Source organism: Gorilla gorilla, chromosome 11 (genome assembly GCF_029281585.2).
Source record: "Gorilla gorilla gorilla isolate KB3781 chromosome 11, NHGRI_mGorGor1-v2.1_pri, whole genome shotgun sequence".
Lineage (NCBI taxonomy): Eukaryota > Metazoa > Chordata > Mammalia > Primates > Hominidae > Gorilla > Gorilla gorilla.
In genome coordinates this window covers 92,507,669-92,527,408 of record NC_073235.2, presented here as the reverse complement: position 1 = coordinate 92,527,408, position 19,740 = coordinate 92,507,669, and the positions used below count along the sequence as shown (strand labels likewise).

Here is a 19,740-nt window from a genome sequence, read left to right as displayed (position 1 = left end):
AAAAAACAGTCAATAGAAATAGACAAATAAATAAATAAGACATAGATAATGACTGTGCACGGTGGCTCACGCCTGTAATCCCAGCACTTTGGGAGGCCGAGGCAGGTGGACCGCTTGAGGCCAGGAGTTCAAGACTAGCCTGGCCAACATGGCTAAACCCTGTCTGTAAATAAAAATACAAAAAATTAGCCAGGTGTGGTGGCAGGCATCTGTAATCCCAGCTACTCGGGAGGCTGAGGCAGGAGAATTGCTTGAATTCAAGAGGCAGAGGTTGCAGTGAGCCAAGATCATGCTACTGCACTCCAGAGTGAGACTTCATCTCAATTAAAAAAAAAAAAAGATATAGATAATGGAATTTGCAAAGAACTTTAAAACAGCCACTATAAATATGCCCAAGGTTTTAAAGGAAAATATGAGCATAATAAGGAAAAAAATAGAAGACATAAAAATGAATTGTCTAGAGATGAAATATAATATCTGAAATGAAAATTCACTTGATTAGACTAATAGACAATTAGATACTGCAGGAAAAAAAATCAGTTGTACCAGAAGAAATAGCAATGGAAGCTATCAAAACTGAAGTACAGAGAGAAAAAGAGACTGAACAGTAATATTAACATAGCCTGTGTGACTTATAGGACATTAAGTTGTCTAATTAATGTATGTGTCATTACAGTCCCAGAAAATGATGAGGGGAGAAAAATATATGAATAAATAATGGCTGAGCTTTTTCCAAATTTAATGAAAACTATAAACCCCCAAATCCTGAAAACTCAATGAATCCAAAGCACTATTAACATAGAGAAAATCACATCAAGTCATATCAAATACCACTGCTGAGAATTACTGACAAAGAGAAAATCTTAAAAGTAGCCAAAGAGTAAGACACACTATATACAGGAACAATGATAAGTAATATTGATTTCCTGTCAAAACAATGCAATCTGAAATACAAATAACATCTTTAAAGTGTTTAAAGAAAAATGTTGGCAATATAGAATTCTATATCCAGTGAAATGTCTGAAAATAAGATTAAAATAGTGTCTTCTTCAGACAAACAAAAGCTGAGAGGATTTGTTCTCAACAATCCTGAAGTAAAAGAAATGCTAAAGGATTTCTTTCAGGCTTAAGGAAAATGTTATCATATAGACACTTCAATCTTCAACAGTGGTTCTCCACTGGGGAGAGAGCTCGCCCCCCAGAAAACATTTGGCAATGTTTGAAGGCATTTTTAATGGGCATGAAATGAGGAGAGTTGTTGCTAGCATCCAATAAGTTGAGCCAGGAATGCTGCTAAACACCTTACAATACACAGCATAACTCCCCACAATAAAGAATAATCCAGCCCAAAATGCCAAAGTGTTTATGTTGAAACACTTATCTACACAGGAAATGAAGAGCACTGGAAAATATAGATATATGCATAAATACTTAAGGCTTTTTATAGAAAATTATTTAAGGCAAGAATAACAACGCATTAGGGAATTTATAACATAGGTAAAGGTAAAATGTATGATGGCAATCACACATGAAGCAGTAAAATATCATTTGAAGGTAGACTATGATAATTTAAAAATATCTACATAAAAAACAGGCATAGTGAGTAAATCAATAGTGGAGATAAAATGAAATACTAAAAAATAATCTGAAAGAAGATAGAAAAAGAAAAATGGAACAAAGAACAGATGGAACACTAAACTTAAACCAAATCATATTGAAAATTACATTAAATGTAAATAATCTAAAAACTCCAATCAAAAGGCAGAAGTTATAAGACTGAATAAAAAAAACAAGACCCAACTACATGTGGTCTACCAAAAAAACCACTTTAAAAATAAAGATACAGGTAGGTTGAAAGTGAATGGATGGGAAAAGATACAACATAAAAACACTAATCCTAAGAAAGCTGGGTGGCTATATTAATGTCAGACAAAGCTGATTTCAGGACAAGGGATACTGCCAGAGATAAAGAAGATGATTTTATAATGATTAGAGTTGATTTAATTCATCATTAAAACATAACAATCCTAAATATGTATGCAAGTAATTATAGAGCTTTAAAATACATTTAAAAACTGACAAATGAAAAGAGAAGTAGCCAGATTCATCATTAGAGTTGGAGCAGATAGAAAATAAGAAAGGCTATATAGAACTTAAACAAACCTGACTTGACATTTAAAGAATCACACATGCAATAACAAGTGAACACAAATTATTTTCAAGTGTTCATGAAACATTCACCAAGATAGAACATAAGGTGGGCCATAAAACCATTTTTAATAAATGTAAAATGATATAAATAATACCAACTACATTCTCTGATTACAGCAGAAGTTAGAAACCAGTAACAAAAATATATCTGGAAAATACCTGAATATTTGGAAATTAATCATACTTCTAAAGAAGTATGGTCAAAAAAATAATCACAAGAAAAATTACGAAATATTTTGTATTGTGTGTGACTTAGAAGTTTTCTTTGCCATGTTGAAATTTAAATTTTTTATCTAAATACATCTACCAAGCTATAGCAGAAAAGCTTGGTAAACACGCCTAGCTAATTTTAAATTTCATCACGGCAAAGAACCTCAAACAAATTCTGGCACATTTACATGCTTAAGAATGTTTGACACCAACATTTACATCATAGTGTATGATACTCACATTTTCTTCTCATACTTTTCTGGTTTCATTTTTGAGATTTAAATTTTGATACATATAAAATTGTCCCTGCTTTCATGGAGCTTATGGTTTAGTGGTCAGGGATCCACATGGCTAGTTTTCTGTCCCAATACCATTTATTATATAGTCCATCTACTTAATGGCCTAACTTAAAATGACACTTTTATCTCTTCTGTAGTTTTCCTATATGATTGGATCTATTTTTGCACTCCTTTTCTCTTTTTTTTTTTTTTTGAGACAGAGTCTTTCTCTGTTGCCAGGCTGGAGTGCAGTGGCGTGATATCTCAGCTCACTGCAACTTCCAACTCCCGGGTTTAAGCGAATCTCCTGCTTCAGCCTCCTGAGCAGCTGGGACTAGAGGCACGCGCCACCACGCCCAGCTAATTTTTGTATTTTTAGTAGAGACGGGGTTTCACCATGTTGGCTAGGATGCTCTTGATCTCTTGACCTCATGGTCCACCCGCCTCAGCTTCCCAAAGTGCTGGGATTACAGGTGTGAAGCCACCGCACCTGGCCTTTTCTCTATTTTTAAATTCTTCTTTCAAAACTGTGCATTTTAAATTATTGCACCTTAAAATGTTTTCATATCCATTAGTGATATTCCCGTCTCATTTCTTTTCCTTATAACAATTTACCTAGCTATTCTGAAATATTTATATTTAAAAATGTATTAATGTTTGAATTGGAAAGTACGTTGCATTTATAAAATAAAGAGAAAGGCATTTTAAATTTGGTTTGGTTTATTTGGGGTTAAGCTCTTAATACACAATGCCTGTGCTCCACACCAGACTAAATCTTTGGTGATGGAGCCTAGATATTCTGCAATTTTTTTTTTTTTTTTTTTCTGAGACAGAGTCTCACTCTGTCACCCAGGCTGAAGTGCAGTGGCACAATCTCGGCTCACTGTAACCTCCGCCTCCCAGGTTCAAGCGATTCAGCCTCCTGAGTAGCTGGGACTATAGGTACGTCTCACCACATCCGGCTAATTTTTGTATTTTTAGTAGAGTTGGGGTTTCACCATGTTAGCCAGGCTGGTCTCAAACTTCTGACCTCAGGTGATCCATCACCTTGGCCTCCCAAAGTGCTGGGATTACAGGCGTGAGCCACCGCACCCGGCCGATATCTGCAGTTTTTTTTTTTTTTAACTAAGTGATTGTAATGTACAACCAGGGTAAAGAAACACTGGTCCTATAATATAAAGAAAATATTAAATCTCAAATAATAAATGGAAAGACACACCCTTTTCTTGAATAGGAGGACTCAGTATTGTATGGTAGCTAAAATTTTTCTCTGGGCTTCACACAGGTCTTCAAATTTATTTCTATATTTATTTTTATTAATTATTTTAATTCTAGAAGGGTGGCTTTTAGAGTATTAATATTTTGATTGCGACCCACAGTAAATAACACAACTTCAAAAGGAGACCTGGTATATACACTGATAAAAAAGTTTCCCATAATTCTATTTGCCCTTTACTCTGAGCATGCACTCTATTCTATTCTTACTCTATTTTGTAAAAAATGCTTATATCTAAACACTATTTTGAAAAATACTGTTCTACATTACCTGTCCATTGAGGATTTGGAAGAATCATCTATAGACTGGCACTTTTCAGAGTATTCCACTTTCTTCCTGCTTGTGTCTTTTTCTGGAAAATCTATATATGTTCATTTCATACAGGTCTTCCAGGTCTTCAAATTTATTTCCATAATACTTTTGCAGTATACTCTTTTAATTCTCTGTCTGTAAACCATTTATCTTTCTCCCTCTGAATTTACAGTATTTGTGCATTCTTTGTATTGATAAATTAAGCTAGTGTGGTTTTTTCTCTTTAAAAAAGTTATAAATTTATATTATCAATTCGATTACTTTGCAGTTTCTGACTTAATTCATGATTTTATCTTTTTTGTTTTGTTTTAGCTTTGACTTTAATTTGTAGCCTTTTTTTGGTTCATTTTCTAACTTTTTAAGTTAAATAGTGTGTGATTTTCATACTTTCTTGTTTAGCAATACATATTTGAAGCTATGAATATCTGCTAAACACAGCAGTTGTTTCCTATAAGTTTTGGTATGTAACGTTTTAGCTGTTATTTTGTACACATTCTGTGATAACACTTGTTTCCTCTTTGTACCAAAAGTTGTTTTAAACAATTTTTATATTTCCAAGTAGAAGAAGAGATGTTGATTTTTTATTTTGACTATTCATTTTTGTTTAATTATACTGTGATCAGAGAATATGGTCTGGATTATTTCTAATTTGGGACATTTATTACAATATTTGTCAATTTAGTAAATGTTTCATGGGCTTTAAAAAATAAGATTGATTTTTCATTGTCAGGATATAACGTTCACTACAAATTTTTTTCATCAACCTCATTGACTTAATTGTTCAAATACTTTATACCTTACTAATTTTCAACTGTTTGATCCATGAAGTGAATTAAAGTCTGCTACTACTATTATTTTTTTATTTCAACTTTTATTTTAGATTCGGGGGTGCAGGTTTGTTACCTGAGTATATTGTGTGATGCTGAGGTTTTGGGGTATGATTGGTCCCATCATCCAGGTAGTGAGCTTAGTACCCTACGGTAGTTTTTCAACCCTTGTTTCCCTTCCCCCAGCTTCCTCCCTCCAGTACTCCCCAGTGTCTATTTTGCTATCTTTATGCTCATGACTACCCAACGTTTAGCTATCACTTATAAGTAAGAACATGCAGTATTTGTTTTTCTGTACTTGCATTAATTAGCTTAGGATAATGGCCTCCAGCTGCATCCACGTTGCTGCAAAGAACATGATTTCGTTCTTTTTTATGGCTGCATTGCTACTACTGCTTTGTTTCTTACCCTTTCTCCTTGCAGTTCTGCAGTTTTTCTTTATGTATTTTTATTAAATCGTTCCATGCTTTAAGATTTATGAAAGGTATATCTTCTCTGTGGAGTGTTTCCTCTACCATCATAAAATTTCCTTGTCTTGTTTTTACTTTCTGTCTTAAATTCAAACCTGTGACTAATATCATGACTCCAGTTTTCTTTTGTTAGCATTTGTCTGGTATATCTTTTCTGACTTTTTTCTTTCTAGTTTCTTAATCATTTTGTTCTACATCTCCATCTTGTGTACATTATAAACCCATCGTTCACTTTATAAAAGTTTAATTTAGAAATTTTTAATTTTACAAAGATTTATAATACAAGTTAATATTAATGATATCAATATTGTTAGATATTACTGGTGTTATGATTGACACATTTTCATATTTAATATTTATGAAGCACACAATTCATTGTTGTATGAACATCATATTTAACATAACATTTTCACTGTTGTGTGAACATCATAGAATGTACTTACACAAACCCAGATGGTATAATCTACTGCATAGTTAGGCTGCATAGTATAGCCTATTGCTCCTCGGCTACAAACCACTACTGCATGTTCCTGTACTATATTATACCACAGGCAATAGTAACACAATGGCATTTGTATATCTAAACATATAATATAGAAAAGGTACAGTAAAAAATATGGTATAAAAGATAAAAAACGAATAGCTAGAACTACAAGTGTGTGGCACTACACCAAGCTAAATTTTTCACTTTTATTTTTTGTAGAGATGGGGTCTCACTATACTGCCCAAACTGGTCTTGAACTCCTGGCCTCAAGCAACCCTCCTGCCTCGGTCTCTCAAAGCACTGGGATTACAGGTATGAGCCACTATGTCCAGCCTACTTTCTTTATATCCTTGTTTTATAAGCTTTTTAAAAAAGGTTTTTAAATGTTTTTGTTAAAAACTAAGACACAAACACACACATTAGCCTAGGCCCACACTCAGTTGGGATCATCAAGACATCACTAAGCCGTAGTAATGTTTCAGCTCCGTTATAATCTTCTGGGACCACCCTCATCTATGTGGTCTGCTGAGATTGTTACGCAGTGCATGACTGTACATTCAATGCTTACCCACAACCAAATAGTGGGTGTTCACAAGTATTTGATGAAAATCTAAGTAAAGGGTCCTTACTATACCATACTTTATCAAGTATTTGAATTTTACCAGTTCTTCCCATCAGATTTCTCCTCTGAGTTTGAATGGAGATTTTTAAAAAATATATTAGATTTCCAGAAAAATTTCTTGTATTACTGGGGACTTAAATTCATGTGTCATCTAAAAATATCCAATATTTAACATAGATTTTGGGTCTTAATCATAGTAATGTCTTACTTACATATTTTATTCAGCCAGATTCTGCAGGTTACCAAAAAAAAAAAAGGGGGGGAGAGAGAGAGAGAAAATATATCACACTGAACTCACTGAACTCAAGGTTTAAACTGAAGTTCTTATGACCTTAGAAAAATTGACAGCAGAAGTAATGTAGTTCTTAGAGTTCCCAGCAGGGGCCAGAATGTTCATGCTAAATCTAATTAAATGAAAGTTTTTTTTTAAAAAACTATAAGTCAAGGTTGTACCTATTTCTGAACTAATTAGAAATTCAAAGATATAACTCCTTGTGACTCTCTGTGGTTAAAATAACTAGAAACTACTGACTTTTTAATGTTAAATTTCAAGAATATAGATATATAATTTAAAATATTGAAATTTGAGTTAAGTAATGATGTTATATAACAAAACACTGACCCCAATACCTGAGCAAATGGGCGCCAAAAGTACATTTAGTCAGTAGACATTAAAACTCCTATACTAATTGCCAAAAACAGCTCATTGAATCTTTCAGTTGCCAAGCCAGAACCATGGATAGGGTCCAAGAACAAAGGGCACCACTGTGGCACTGACCCAGGAAATTGAGCACTGACCTAATTTGTTAATTTTAGAACATTAAAAAAATTCTTAATTCAACATAAAGAAGTTAAAGAAGTACTTGGTGCTTCAAAAGTATTTCATTGTAAATTGCCTTTGCAAATTAAATAAACTGTTCTTCATTTAATTCTAATTTAAATCATATAACCTCTCTCTGGGCCTCAGTTTCTCCATCTCTTTATGAATAGAGTGGATAGAATAACCTTAAAATCCTACAGCCCTAAAGTTTTTTATTTCCCTTAGGCAAAAACAGCATCATCTTTTTCTGTGTCCAATTCCTGGCATAGTACCTATCATAAACCAGGTGCACAATAAGGGTTTAATGAACAAATACATGTATAAATGAACAGATGAATATATTTAAAAAGACTTCTTTCTAAGAATTTACAAAAGAATTTGGAAATGGAATGACTCTCTGAAAGCCAGTCCTCTGTGAATTATGAAAAACTACGCTTTAGGCAATTCCAAGGAAATAAAACATGAGACTCCAAGAAAGAACTAAATTTTTCTAAGGCTATTACTACCTTCAAACCACCAATGGAGTAAAGAGAGTTAAGATTTCTAAAAATGGTTTTACGACTATACATTTAAAAATCTAAATCAAAAAAATTATTATTTTTAGATTTAATTGTAAGATTTTTCTCTTGGGGAGTGGTTGGTTACTAGAAACATTAACTTAAAAATTTTTTAAAACTAAAGACAAATTATTTGCCAATTCAATCTATATTGTCAGCTGTTCTGGAAACCTGTGTTTGTTCTAAAGTAAGTGAAAACATCATGCAGAAAACTGGTCATCAAATATAATGAAAATAAATTTATTATTATGCTCAGTTCATACTTCTCCCTACTGGGAGATTGATCTGTCTTTGCCTTGCTCTCTCTCACACACACACACACACACACACACACACACACATGCATGCACACACACACCCCTTTTGAGACTTCTTTTCTACCCTCTGGCTAGCTTTGAGACTCATTAAACTTAATATGAACCTATGTTGGGGAAGGGATCTAGTCACCTTAAGTAGTGGTGTCATAGCCAGCATGGCAACTCCCTAGTATGGTCCCTGTTAAGAGCTACACGGTGTGAGAAGCCATAGATCTAGGAAGCCCCAGATCACTAAATGCAAAAGCTGCACTGGGATACTCAAAGTGCTCAGTGCTCCACTGGAGAACTACTGCAGTGTCAAGAACACAGGGACCTGTGATACTTACCTTTCCTGCCAGTTTCAGGAAGAGGGGAGTCAACAGAAATGCTATGAACTACAGTCAGAACAAACTAAAAACACTTTCACTTAGAAAGTCTAAAAATACACCTCTCTGAGAAATTGGAAAGTTGGAGTTTCTGGTATTTAAGGAGTTGTTTGTTCATTTAGTGGTTTAATTATTTAAAAAACACTGTTCTGGCCAGGTGCAGTGGCTCACGTCTGTAATCCCAGCACTTTGGGAAGCCGAGGTGGGCGGATGGATGACTTGAGGCCAGGAGTTTGAAACCAGCCTGGCCAACATGGCAAAACCCCGTCTCTACTAAAGATACAAAAAATTAGCCAGGCATGGTGGCACACACCTGTAATCCCAGCTACTCAGGAGGCTGAAGCAGGAGAATCGCTTGAACCCGGGAGGCAGAGGTTGCAGTGAGCCGAGATCCTGCTACTGTACTGCAGCCTGGGTGACAGAGTGAGACTCCATCTCAACAAACAAAGAAAAACACTGTTCTCCCCGTCTAACTATGTGCCAGGTACTAGACCAAGAGCTGAAAAGACAAAAAAGAACAAAATATTCCCTGCCTTCAAATAGCTCATAGTCTATTTGGGGGATGGAAGGGTAGGGATTAGAGAACAAGTAAGGAAACATTAAAACGCAAACATATAAGAATTGTAATAATCGAGAAGGGGACAATCTATACAATTTTAACAGCAAGTCTTTGAGTCTAGTTTGTTTTTTTAGACAGGGTCTCGCTCTGTCTCACGCCACTGCACCTAGCTAATTTCTGTATTTTTAGCAGAAATGGTGTTTCACCATGTTCGCCAAGCTGGTCTCGAACTTCTGACCTCAAATGATCCAATCTGCCTCAGCCTCCCAAAGTGCTGTGATACAGGCATGAGCCACTGTGCCTGGCCCCTAGTATCTTTTTTTCAATAGAAAAAATGAGGAAGCCAAATTATAACTTCATTTTTATTTTCTATGATAAATTTTAAGCCTATAATAAATAGACTAGAGCTCCCATTTTGGGAAGGAGGGAGAGGAGAAATTGCATTTTGAAGTTTTCCTGAATTAATTATACTCTTAAAGGACAATGGATTGCAGAATTTTATTAACTAGGACATTATTAGGAGGATTGCCATAGTATGAATACAGTCACCTCAAGACCTTCTGAAGACCATCTACAAGAAATCCCTTAAGACTACTAATTTCAGTCTATACCCTAGAACTGACAAATATTTTGCAAATGACCTCTAGATTGCCTGCAAGTTTGTAGTTGGTGATTACAATAATATTTACATTTCTGCTTTTTGTAATAATTATGTACTATTAAATAAACAATGTTTTAAAATTACCATGTTTGATGTCTCATTAAAAGCAACGCTACAGGTATTGGGAGGAGGGGACTGCAAGTTAAAGGGGGAAGTATTCAATTGAAGTAGTGTAAAAAGTACTACTTTGGGCATATGGTTCTCCAAGTGCGGTGTGGGGATCACTGGGGTGCTTCCCAAGTCTCTTCCAGAGAGTCTATGGAATAAAAACTGTTTTCATAATAATACTAAGATGTTTTTTGCCTTTCTCACACTCATTCTTTCTTATGTGTACAATAGTTTTCCAGAGGCCCCATAATGTATGAAGACATCATGACTCTGTCAGCAAATAAAATGCATGCTTGAATATGCCTGCACATGACAATTTGTTTTAATATATATGTGTTAAATATTAATGATATAACTGACACAAAAAAGATTTGGAGGATTCTAAATAGTTTTTGAGAGTATAAACAAATCCTGAGACCCAAAATTTTGAGAATCACTGCTTTAGGGGATAAACCTCAATGGAAAGGGCACACCTAATCAAATTTATTCACATTTCATATGAAGAAACTAGTCCATAGGTTTCATGAAGACAGTGATTGTGTCTGTCTGGCTCGCTGTTTTATCCTCAGAATCTAGCATAGTGCCAGGTACAAAATAGGCATTCAAATATTTCACAAACTAATACATGAATTCACACATACATACATTTATAAATGAAGGGTTTGCTAACTGACTTATTCAAGGTTACATAAAACATCAACAGTAAAGCCAGAACTATATTTTGGGTCTCCTGCCTTCTATTCCTGTATTCATGCTACCTAGCTTAAGAATATTTTTGTTTTTGTAAATTTTTGTCTTCTAACTATCAAAAGCATGGGTAATCAGTTATCATCAATGTGGGATGATTATCTTCTCATGATGTTAAGTGAGTTGAGTACTATACGGATTTTTTCTGGCTCTAAGAATAATCAGCATAAAGTAATACCAAACAGCTGTAAACACAAGTTAATGACAAGAGGTATCAGATAAAACTTTCTGAGTTTTTGGCCAAAACTGTTGAATTTTTCATGATTCATTCTTGTGCTAATTCCTAATCTCATCCTCCTCCTTTTTTTGGCCATGATCATTAATCTTCCAGCAAGTCTTTACATTAGTACACTCAGTAGATCTCACACTGGAAAAATAAAACCGTAAATTTTTTTTGGAAAATATTGTTTATACCCTCAACATTGTTTTGAGACAACCAGTGAGTATTTGTAACAGAGATGAGAGAGTTTTGCTTGCCACCTTACTGACGGTTACAGAAAATGTGAGGCCCACAACAGTCTACCTAGTACAAAGACGAACCATACCAGTCTTGTGAGATACTGCCTTAACTACCCAAATTCTGACTCCTGTGAGAAGCTGCTTTTAGAGATGGCTAACTTAAGACAAAACCAACAAGCTGATAGACGCAGCTCTCCCAGTTAACTAGGAGGAATTCTTCTCTACCCACTCACCCTAATGATGCAGTACTGTCCTGTCTCCTTTGTGATAAGAACTGCCAGAACTGGGTCTCCGGCAGTCAGACTACATTGAAGTTTCCTATAGCTGGTGAGCCCTTCTATTCTGGGGCCTCAGGAAGGTTGCAATCACTGCCACCGGAGAAGGAATAAAACTTACTTAAATTTCTTCAGTTCTTCTTCACCCATTGAATACTGTTCTCTAGAGAAGTTGATTAGATATAGTCAATTCTCCCTATTCATAGTAGTTATGTTCTATAAAGTCGTTGCCAACACTGAGTTAGCAAATATTGAACTATTGTTCCCAGGGGAAAAACAGGGTTAGTTGAGCCTCTGGTCATAACATTTACATCACCCAATCAATATATAACCTTGTTTTATGTATGTTTTTGTTTACAAATACATTATTTAATATATATTGTTCATTCATTAACACTGAACTCACGGCCAACAGCACTATAACTCAGGCCTGAATGATGCTTATCTAGCACATGCATTTTTTCATAAGAACTTTTTTCCCTTAGGCATATCACAGCCTTTTAAAATTGTGGTAAATATACACAACATTTAGCTTCTTAACCATTTTTAGGTGTACAGTTCGGTGGCATTAAGCACATTCACACTGTTGTGTAACCATCACCACCATTCATCTTCAGAAATTTTTCATCTTCCCAGACTGAAACTCTGTATCTATCACACAGTAACTACCCCTCAGTGCCTCACCCAGTCCCTGGCAACCACCATGCTACTTTCCATTGCAGCTTTCCTGTGATTAGGAACATAGGAACACCACGCAGCACGTCAGCACTATGCTTGGGGGCCATTTTTAAAAAGCAAAATCAATAAGAGGAGCAATAAAAAAAGAAGCACAAAATATGTAAAAACATGGCACTAAATAGACGGGAAAAAGGGAATTTGTTTATAGTGTGAGAGCTGAAACAAAAAGGCGGAACCCTGCCTTGTTTGACCTCATCTGGGAACCTGTGCGTCAGATAGGACCCAAATTTTTTGCCGCTCTGTGAATGCCAGCGAATGACTGAAAAATGCTAGGAATATTGAGTTTCATAGATAAATTTTAGCAAGTAGGCAAATTTGTGAATACAGAAATCATGAATAATAAGAATTGTCTGTTAGCGGAAATGACAACCTTTGTTCACTTTTTTCCAGGTGATAAGAATAAAGAGCTGGAACATGTCTTGTAACCTGGCTGCCTTAGAAAATTTTACTTGCCTCACAGGCCTAGAAAGTAGGCTTTGTGACTGATAATTGGCAGCTATGACCTGAAGCAGTTCTAGTTCATGTGGAGCATAATTTTAAGCATAATCTCAAACCCTTCTGCATAAAACAAAGAGCAAGCACTCAAATGCCAGTTATCAATTACTTACTATATGACAGGTGCCATATTCAGCAATTTACATGCATTATTAAATTATATCCCCCCAAAACCCTATGAGGAAGCTAAAGTTTAGGGAAATTAAGTATCTCATCCATTATCACATAGTTAGAAGTGGCAAAGTTGAGATTTGAACTCAGGTCTATCTGACTCCAGAGCCTGAGTTCTCAATTCAACTGCTATACAATTCTAAGCATATTAAAAAAAAAAGTTTGACTTACTTGGAACTGTATAGATGCATGTGTTACAATGATCATAACATTTCAAAGATTTACACATTGAAAAATGAATTTACCAAACAAATAAAACCTTAGAAGCCAGATCTAATATTGTCCCATAACAAAGAGTATCTGAAATCCTCAGGGCATCTGGTTTGTGTCTGGTTTTCCTTAATCTTTAATGATGAGCAAATCCAATGCATTATGTAAGGCCATTTTTTTCTCAAGAGATGTAGATACCTCTTAAGAATTTGATGAAAATGCATTAACTTTTCAGGCTACTGAGTTGCATTTTAGTGCACCGAGGCAGTAAATTAGTGTACAGTGTGCAAAAATGGTAGTGACTTTAAAAATAAATATTTGATATGAGCCACTGTATTCTCTTGGAAAAAAAAAGTAATGGACTAAATCTCTTAGGAATCCTTAGCTTCCCAAAAAGGAGTAGGAAAAAGAAATCTCCTTTGGCCTGGAAATATCTTCTGTTTCTTGCTGGCTATGTTTGCTTAGCTCTTTAATAGTTCATTTGACTAGATCTTGTGGCTCCCAAAGCTAAGGTTGAACGTTTGATCCCTACAGAGGCCACTTAAATTTAGAGAACAAAAAGCTCTATTCTCTGCTCCCAGACTTTACCCCAAATCCCTGCCAGGTGTCTGCCCTCTGGTCAAAATAAGAAATTGGCAAAGGGGTGCAAACATATCGCAGTATTGGGAAACAACAAAAGGTCACCCCTTTATCATGATGCTCTTTCTCTTTTATGTGCTCATATTATTCTGATATAATTTATAGAGAATAGATACTGCACTTTTTACTCTCTGGATATTTACTGCTGGAAATCTGAGGCAAACTGTAATAAGCTCTGCCATGCCAGTTATAAAATTCATTATCTTATTCTATGTTCAGAGATTTTTCTACTAGCTGACATTACCCTCTTGGTAATAAACAATGAAAAACACATCTTCTGAGTTATGTTAATCTGCATCTTTAGAATAGGAAATAATAGCACTCAGTCAAAAGTTCAGTATAATTTTCATATTAATAAAAGACATGAAACTATGTAAAAATAATTCCATGCACAATATGTTATAATAACAATGACTTCCAATATTTACTAAGAATTTAGTCAGAAAACAAGTTTCTCAAATTATAGATGAAAATTCTCAACTAGTATCATAATCTTAACTTTTAATTCAGGTCTTCCTAATTTTTATTTTCCTAATTACTTGGCACTAAAAATAATTTAATACAACAAATAAAAATATTTTTTACTTCAAATACTTGCCTAAACAATATAAAATCATTTTAGTTTTTGAGGAAGTAATATTTCATATTTTAAATATGTAGTATAAATTAAAATTGACTTATTTAAATTACAATAAGAGTTGTGTGAGGATTAGTAAGATTTAAGTACAGTTTATATTATTGCCAACATAGACTTTTGTTTTTCAAATGTCACAAATATCTTTTATTACTTGTAGATTTATTTCTTTTATGAAGTAGTCAAATGAATCAGCTCACCCTTGACTGTAACAAAATACTGCTTGGTGACTTGTGACAGACAGGGTTTTAACCTCTGACAGCGAGATTCATTGTGGAGCAAGAGCCAATCATAGATCCTGACGACACTTGTCTCATCTAAGTTGGAATATAAAAAGCCACTTGGAATACAGTATAAAAGATTCACTGGTGTGGCAAGTTGTCTCTCAGACTGTACATGCATTAAAATTTTGCTTGGCATTACTCAAAAGCAAAAGAAAAGTAAAAGGAAGAAACAAGAACAAGAAAAAAGATTATATTGATTTTAAAATCATGCAAAAACTGCAACTCTGTGTTTATATTTACCTGTTTATGCTGATTGTTGCTGGTCCAGTGGATCTAAATGAGAACAGTGAGCAAAAAGAAAATGTGGAAAAAGAGGGGCTGTGTAATGCATGTACTTGGAGACAAAACACTAAATCTTCAAGAATAGAAGCCATTAAGATACAAATCCTCAGTAAACTTCGTCTGGAAACAGCTCCTAACATCAGCAAAGATGCTATAAGACAACTTTTACCCAAAGCTCCTCCACTCCGGGAACTGATTGATCAGTATGATGTCCAGAGGGATGACAGCAGCGATGGCTCTTTGGAAGATGACGATTATCACGCTACAACGGAAACAATCATTACCATGCCTACAGAGTGTAAGTAGTCCTATTAGTGTATATCAACAGTTCTGCTGACTGTTGTTCTAGTGTTTATGAGAAACAGATCTATTTTCAGGCTCTTTTAACAAGCTGTTGGCCTGTATGTAAGTAGAAAGGAAAAGAGTTTCTCTTTTTCAAGATTGCATGAGAATATATTAATGAGACAAAAATCTGCTGCATTATTTGTTTTCTTATAGAGACAAAAAACTAAAAAATAAAGTACTTGCATAGCATTAATTTAATAAGGCAAATATAGATAGCATGCTTATGCTTTCACAATAATACCATCAAGGCAAGGACTGGGAGATACTACAAGCAATGTTTAAAACTTACATTAGATTTTAGAATTGTATTTAGTTGTGTAAAATAAGTTTTTTTCACTAATAACAGAAAAAAAAAAGAAACTTGCTGGATGTTTAAGCTTACTTGAGCACTGCTGAAAACCTAAAGTGATTTCTGTTGTTTGAAACTCTCTCAGTAATTTTTTTGTTCTTCACAGTTAAAAATTTAATTTTGAGAGCTATTACACTGAAGAGTATGCAAAAATTAAATATCTTAATGTGTTAGTAAGAACAATAATGAAGTAAACATAGCATAATAATCATCATGAACTAAATATTAGAAAATGCCTAAGAAATAAACATTTTAATTGGGTAGGTTATGGCTCACAAAGTCCTCCTTGTACCTTGACCATAGTACTATTGTTGAGAGTACCCAGTTTGTGTACTTCCAAGCAGGCACAGTGCTTAATAACCTTCTAAAATATTTTATTCTTCCTGAGAGGGAGGGCTTTTACCTGTGGTATCTACACTGCTTCTGACAGATAACATATTTCATACAATTCCTTTTGCAGTCAGCTCAAAAGAATACTTTCTCCAGGAAAGAGAAACAGGAACCTTGACAGAGAAGGCATGGCAAGAAAAATTTTGTGTTACCTGTTATCTTGCTTTAATACAATGCTTTATATACTTTAAACAAGACTCCAAACAGTTTTAAAATATTATTTCCCTTATTAAGTAATCAGGTTACAATGCAGCAAAGAATTTCCATTTAAGACTCTGCTATCAAATAGGTCTGGAGCAGATTTACCTTTTATAGACAATTTTGGAAAACCAAAATAAAAGAAATTGTTAGTGCTTGTGCTTACATGACAGCCTGGCCCTAAAGACAATACTTTCGAACTTTTGAGATAGCCTGAATATAACATCAAAATTTTTGTGTTAATTATCTGCTTAGTTTTGCTCCTTTAAAAGGCTATTCCAAAGCCAAAATGTAACAGATGTACTGTGTTTTCTACTAATTCCCGAGGCTCAGTAAGTTGCTCAGTGTGTCTTGTCCCCAGGTAATTCAGGCCTGGGGGAAGGGTTCCTTCTTCCAGACTGATTGGTACAGCTGCTCAGTAAGTGTAACTACTCAGATTCCCAAAGAATTCTAAGTGGTTGTTCCTCCACAGTGTCTCTTGTTCTCTCTAATCATCATCATTTTAAAATTTCATTCAGTGTTCATTACTTCATAGAACCTTCCTTTGTCCATAGTTCTCTGGAAGGGGAATAGATTCCTGATGAACAGCTGAAAATACATACGTCTGAAAAATTCTGAAAAGCTAGGGTAATTATTTTCTTTGACATTTTTTTGAGTTATAAAGTTCCACACAGTATTTCATTTTAAAAGACTGCATAGGCATACATTATCTTAATTTTAAAAAATGCTCAACTATTAATATGGAGGGGTTTTGTTAATGGGAAATAATTTCAGCAACTTTTCTTTTCTTATTCATTTATAGCTGATTTTCTAATGCAAGTGGATGGAAAACCCAAATGTTGCTTCTTTAAATTTAGCTCTAAAATACAATACAATAAAGTAGTAAAGGCCCAACTATGGATATATTTGAGACCCGTCGAGACTCCTACAACAGTGTTTGTGCAAATCCTGAGACTCATCAAACCTATGAAAGACGGTACAAGGTATACTGGAATCCGATCTCTGAAACTTGACATGAACCCAGGCACTGGTATTTGGCAGAGCATTGATGTGAAGACAGTGTTGCAAAATTGGCTCAAACAACCTGAATCCAACTTAGGCATTGAAATAAAAGCTTTAGATGAGAATGGTCATGATCTTGCTGTAACCTTCCCAGGACCAGGAGAAGATGGGCTGGTAAGTGATAACTGAAAATAACATTATAATAACCTTATGTTTTTATTCATAATATGAATAAACAACAGTGGAAAATAGCTACAAATTCCCTAAGCTCATAAGCTAGACAAAGGTATCTTACCCCAATGGTAGCCCTGTACCCAATAAAAGTAGGTGTCCAATTTCATATCCTATGAAACACTCCCTTGATACTCTTACTTTGCATCAAGATTTTAGAAAACAATTATACCATACTTCTTAACTTCTTAAGAAGTCCTTTTGAATTGGAAATGAAATATAAAGTGCTTTTCATTAATATGATACATGACTGTAGAATTAAAATATTAACTCTATATAGTGGATTTTACTACATAAACCAACAAATCCAAACATTATTTTTTTCTCCCAGAAGGGTGCCAAATGTGTTAAAGATTTTTGGCTTAGCATAAAACAGATAAACCTTTTAAAAGTATAATTAAATGTTTTATTCAGAGAGATTAAGAGTGATATTTATAGGCTTATACTTTATTAAATATATTTAAGGTTCCTCATGATAAATATGTTCATTATTTGTAGGATGTTGATGCACTGATGTGTGTATATATTTCTTTGTGGAATACTCCTAATAAAATTTCAATTTACATGCTAGTTAACCTTTGCCACCTAGCTTATTTCTGAGCTGCCATAGCATTCTTGTGCAAAAGTTTACTCAGGGAAGGCCGACTAATTTAGTGTCAGGCCAAGTAAATGACAATACCTTATATATCACAAAAATTAATAAAAACCATTTGAATTCCTAGTACAAATTTAGGGTTACTCTTCTGGCTTACCTAAATTTCTGTTTTCAAATACTTAATGTGATCACATCTTTTTACATTCATCTATTGATATAATTTACAAAAGAAGATTATACTTGTAAACAACAAACCTGTTACCTTTGTAATCTTTCAATGATCTTAGTTATAAAGATGATATAATTAGCAGATCAGGTCTACTCTAAATAAAACATTCTTTAAAATACTATACAATATTTTTTCATTTTTATTACTTTTTTATTATATATATGTGTATATATATATTTATATACACACACACACGTTTTACTTCAATATGTTGGGGGGTACAAGTGGTTTCTGGCTACATAGATGAATTGTACAGTGGTGAAGTCTGAGGTTTTAGTGCACCCATCACTCCAAGTAGTGTATATTGTACCAAATATGTAGTTTTTAATCCCTCATCCCTTTCTGAGTCTCCGAAGTACCTTATACTACTCTGTATGTCTTTGCGTACGCATAGCTTAGCTCGCACTTGTAAGTAAGAACGTATGGTATTTGGTTTTCCGTTCCCTTCGAATAATGGCCTCCAGCTCCATCTAATTTGCTGCAAAAGACATTACTTCACTCTTTTTTATGGTTAAATAGTATTCCATGGTGTATATATACCACATTTTCTTTATCCATTCATCCGCTGATGGGCACTTAGGCTGGTTCCATATCTTTACAACTGTGAATTATGCTGCGATAAACATACGTGTGCAGGTGTCTAAAAGACTATACAATTTTCCAAATGATCTAGTTTCCTTTATATATGCTACTTTAAATGTTAATGACTCCCAAAATAATATTATTATTTTTGACAGTCTTAAATAACACTGCCAGAGCTATTTTCATTTAGATATGGGTTGAAAACCACTGTCAATTATTTAAGAAAGTGTTCCTTTTTATAGGTAGAATTTTAATGATCAAAATTGATAATATGTCCAGTGGTTAATAAGTTGTATTCCTCAGATTTTTTCATGTAAAGGGAAACAAAGTCTCAAATGCATTAAAAGATTGTGGCAGAGACAGAATCAACAAATTTTTAAATACCTGAATAGAAACATTTTCCAGTGAAAGAATAAAGGAAATATCATCGTCTCTTCTTCTGAATTTGTCCTTCCCTATTTTGCCCTGGCTTTATTGTCCAAGTTTTCCTGAGTGAGGAGGATGGATGACTATACCTAACCCTCCAGGAGTTACCAGGCATATTTAGCCAACATATTTAATCAGGAAGCAAGAAGAGAGGGAGCTCAGCTCTTTCCTTCATTCCCAACTTCTCCTTCTTCTCCTCTCTCTCTCCTTTCTTCCTTCCCTCCCTTTCTTCCCATAAATATTTTCAGGACATCCATTATGTGCCAGGCAGTCTGGTACTCAAACTTGGAAAAATAAAAATTAAAAAGGCATGGAACTGACCTTAGGAGAATTTGTATTGCTGTTAAATTCTTTTGAGACATAAGGGGAAAATCAAGCCTAG

The 19,740-nt window shown here is 34.4% G+C and overlaps 2 protein-coding genes across 9 annotated transcripts in view; one reads left to right on the top strand and one right to left on the bottom strand.

Annotated features, from left to right (window-relative positions):
• C11H2orf88 (chromosome 11 C2orf88 homolog) overlaps positions 1 to 19,740 on the bottom strand; it is a 323,752-nt gene that overhangs the window by 121,357 nt on the left and 182,655 nt on the right. The window lies entirely within an intron of this gene.
• The window catches only part of MSTN (myostatin), an 88,145-nt gene that overhangs the window by 66,311 nt on the left and 2,094 nt on the right, over positions 1 to 19,740 (top strand). The window contains exons 5-7 of the mRNA XM_019022028.4: positions 6,288 to 6,380; positions 14,606 to 15,309; positions 17,096 to 17,469. Of these exons, the coding sequence (XP_018877573.1) occupies positions 14,937 to 15,309; positions 17,096 to 17,469 (747 nt within the window). The 5' untranslated portion in view covers positions 6,288 to 6,380; positions 14,606 to 14,936. The remainder of the gene's footprint in view (positions 1 to 6,287; positions 6,381 to 14,605; positions 15,310 to 17,095; positions 17,470 to 19,740) is intronic.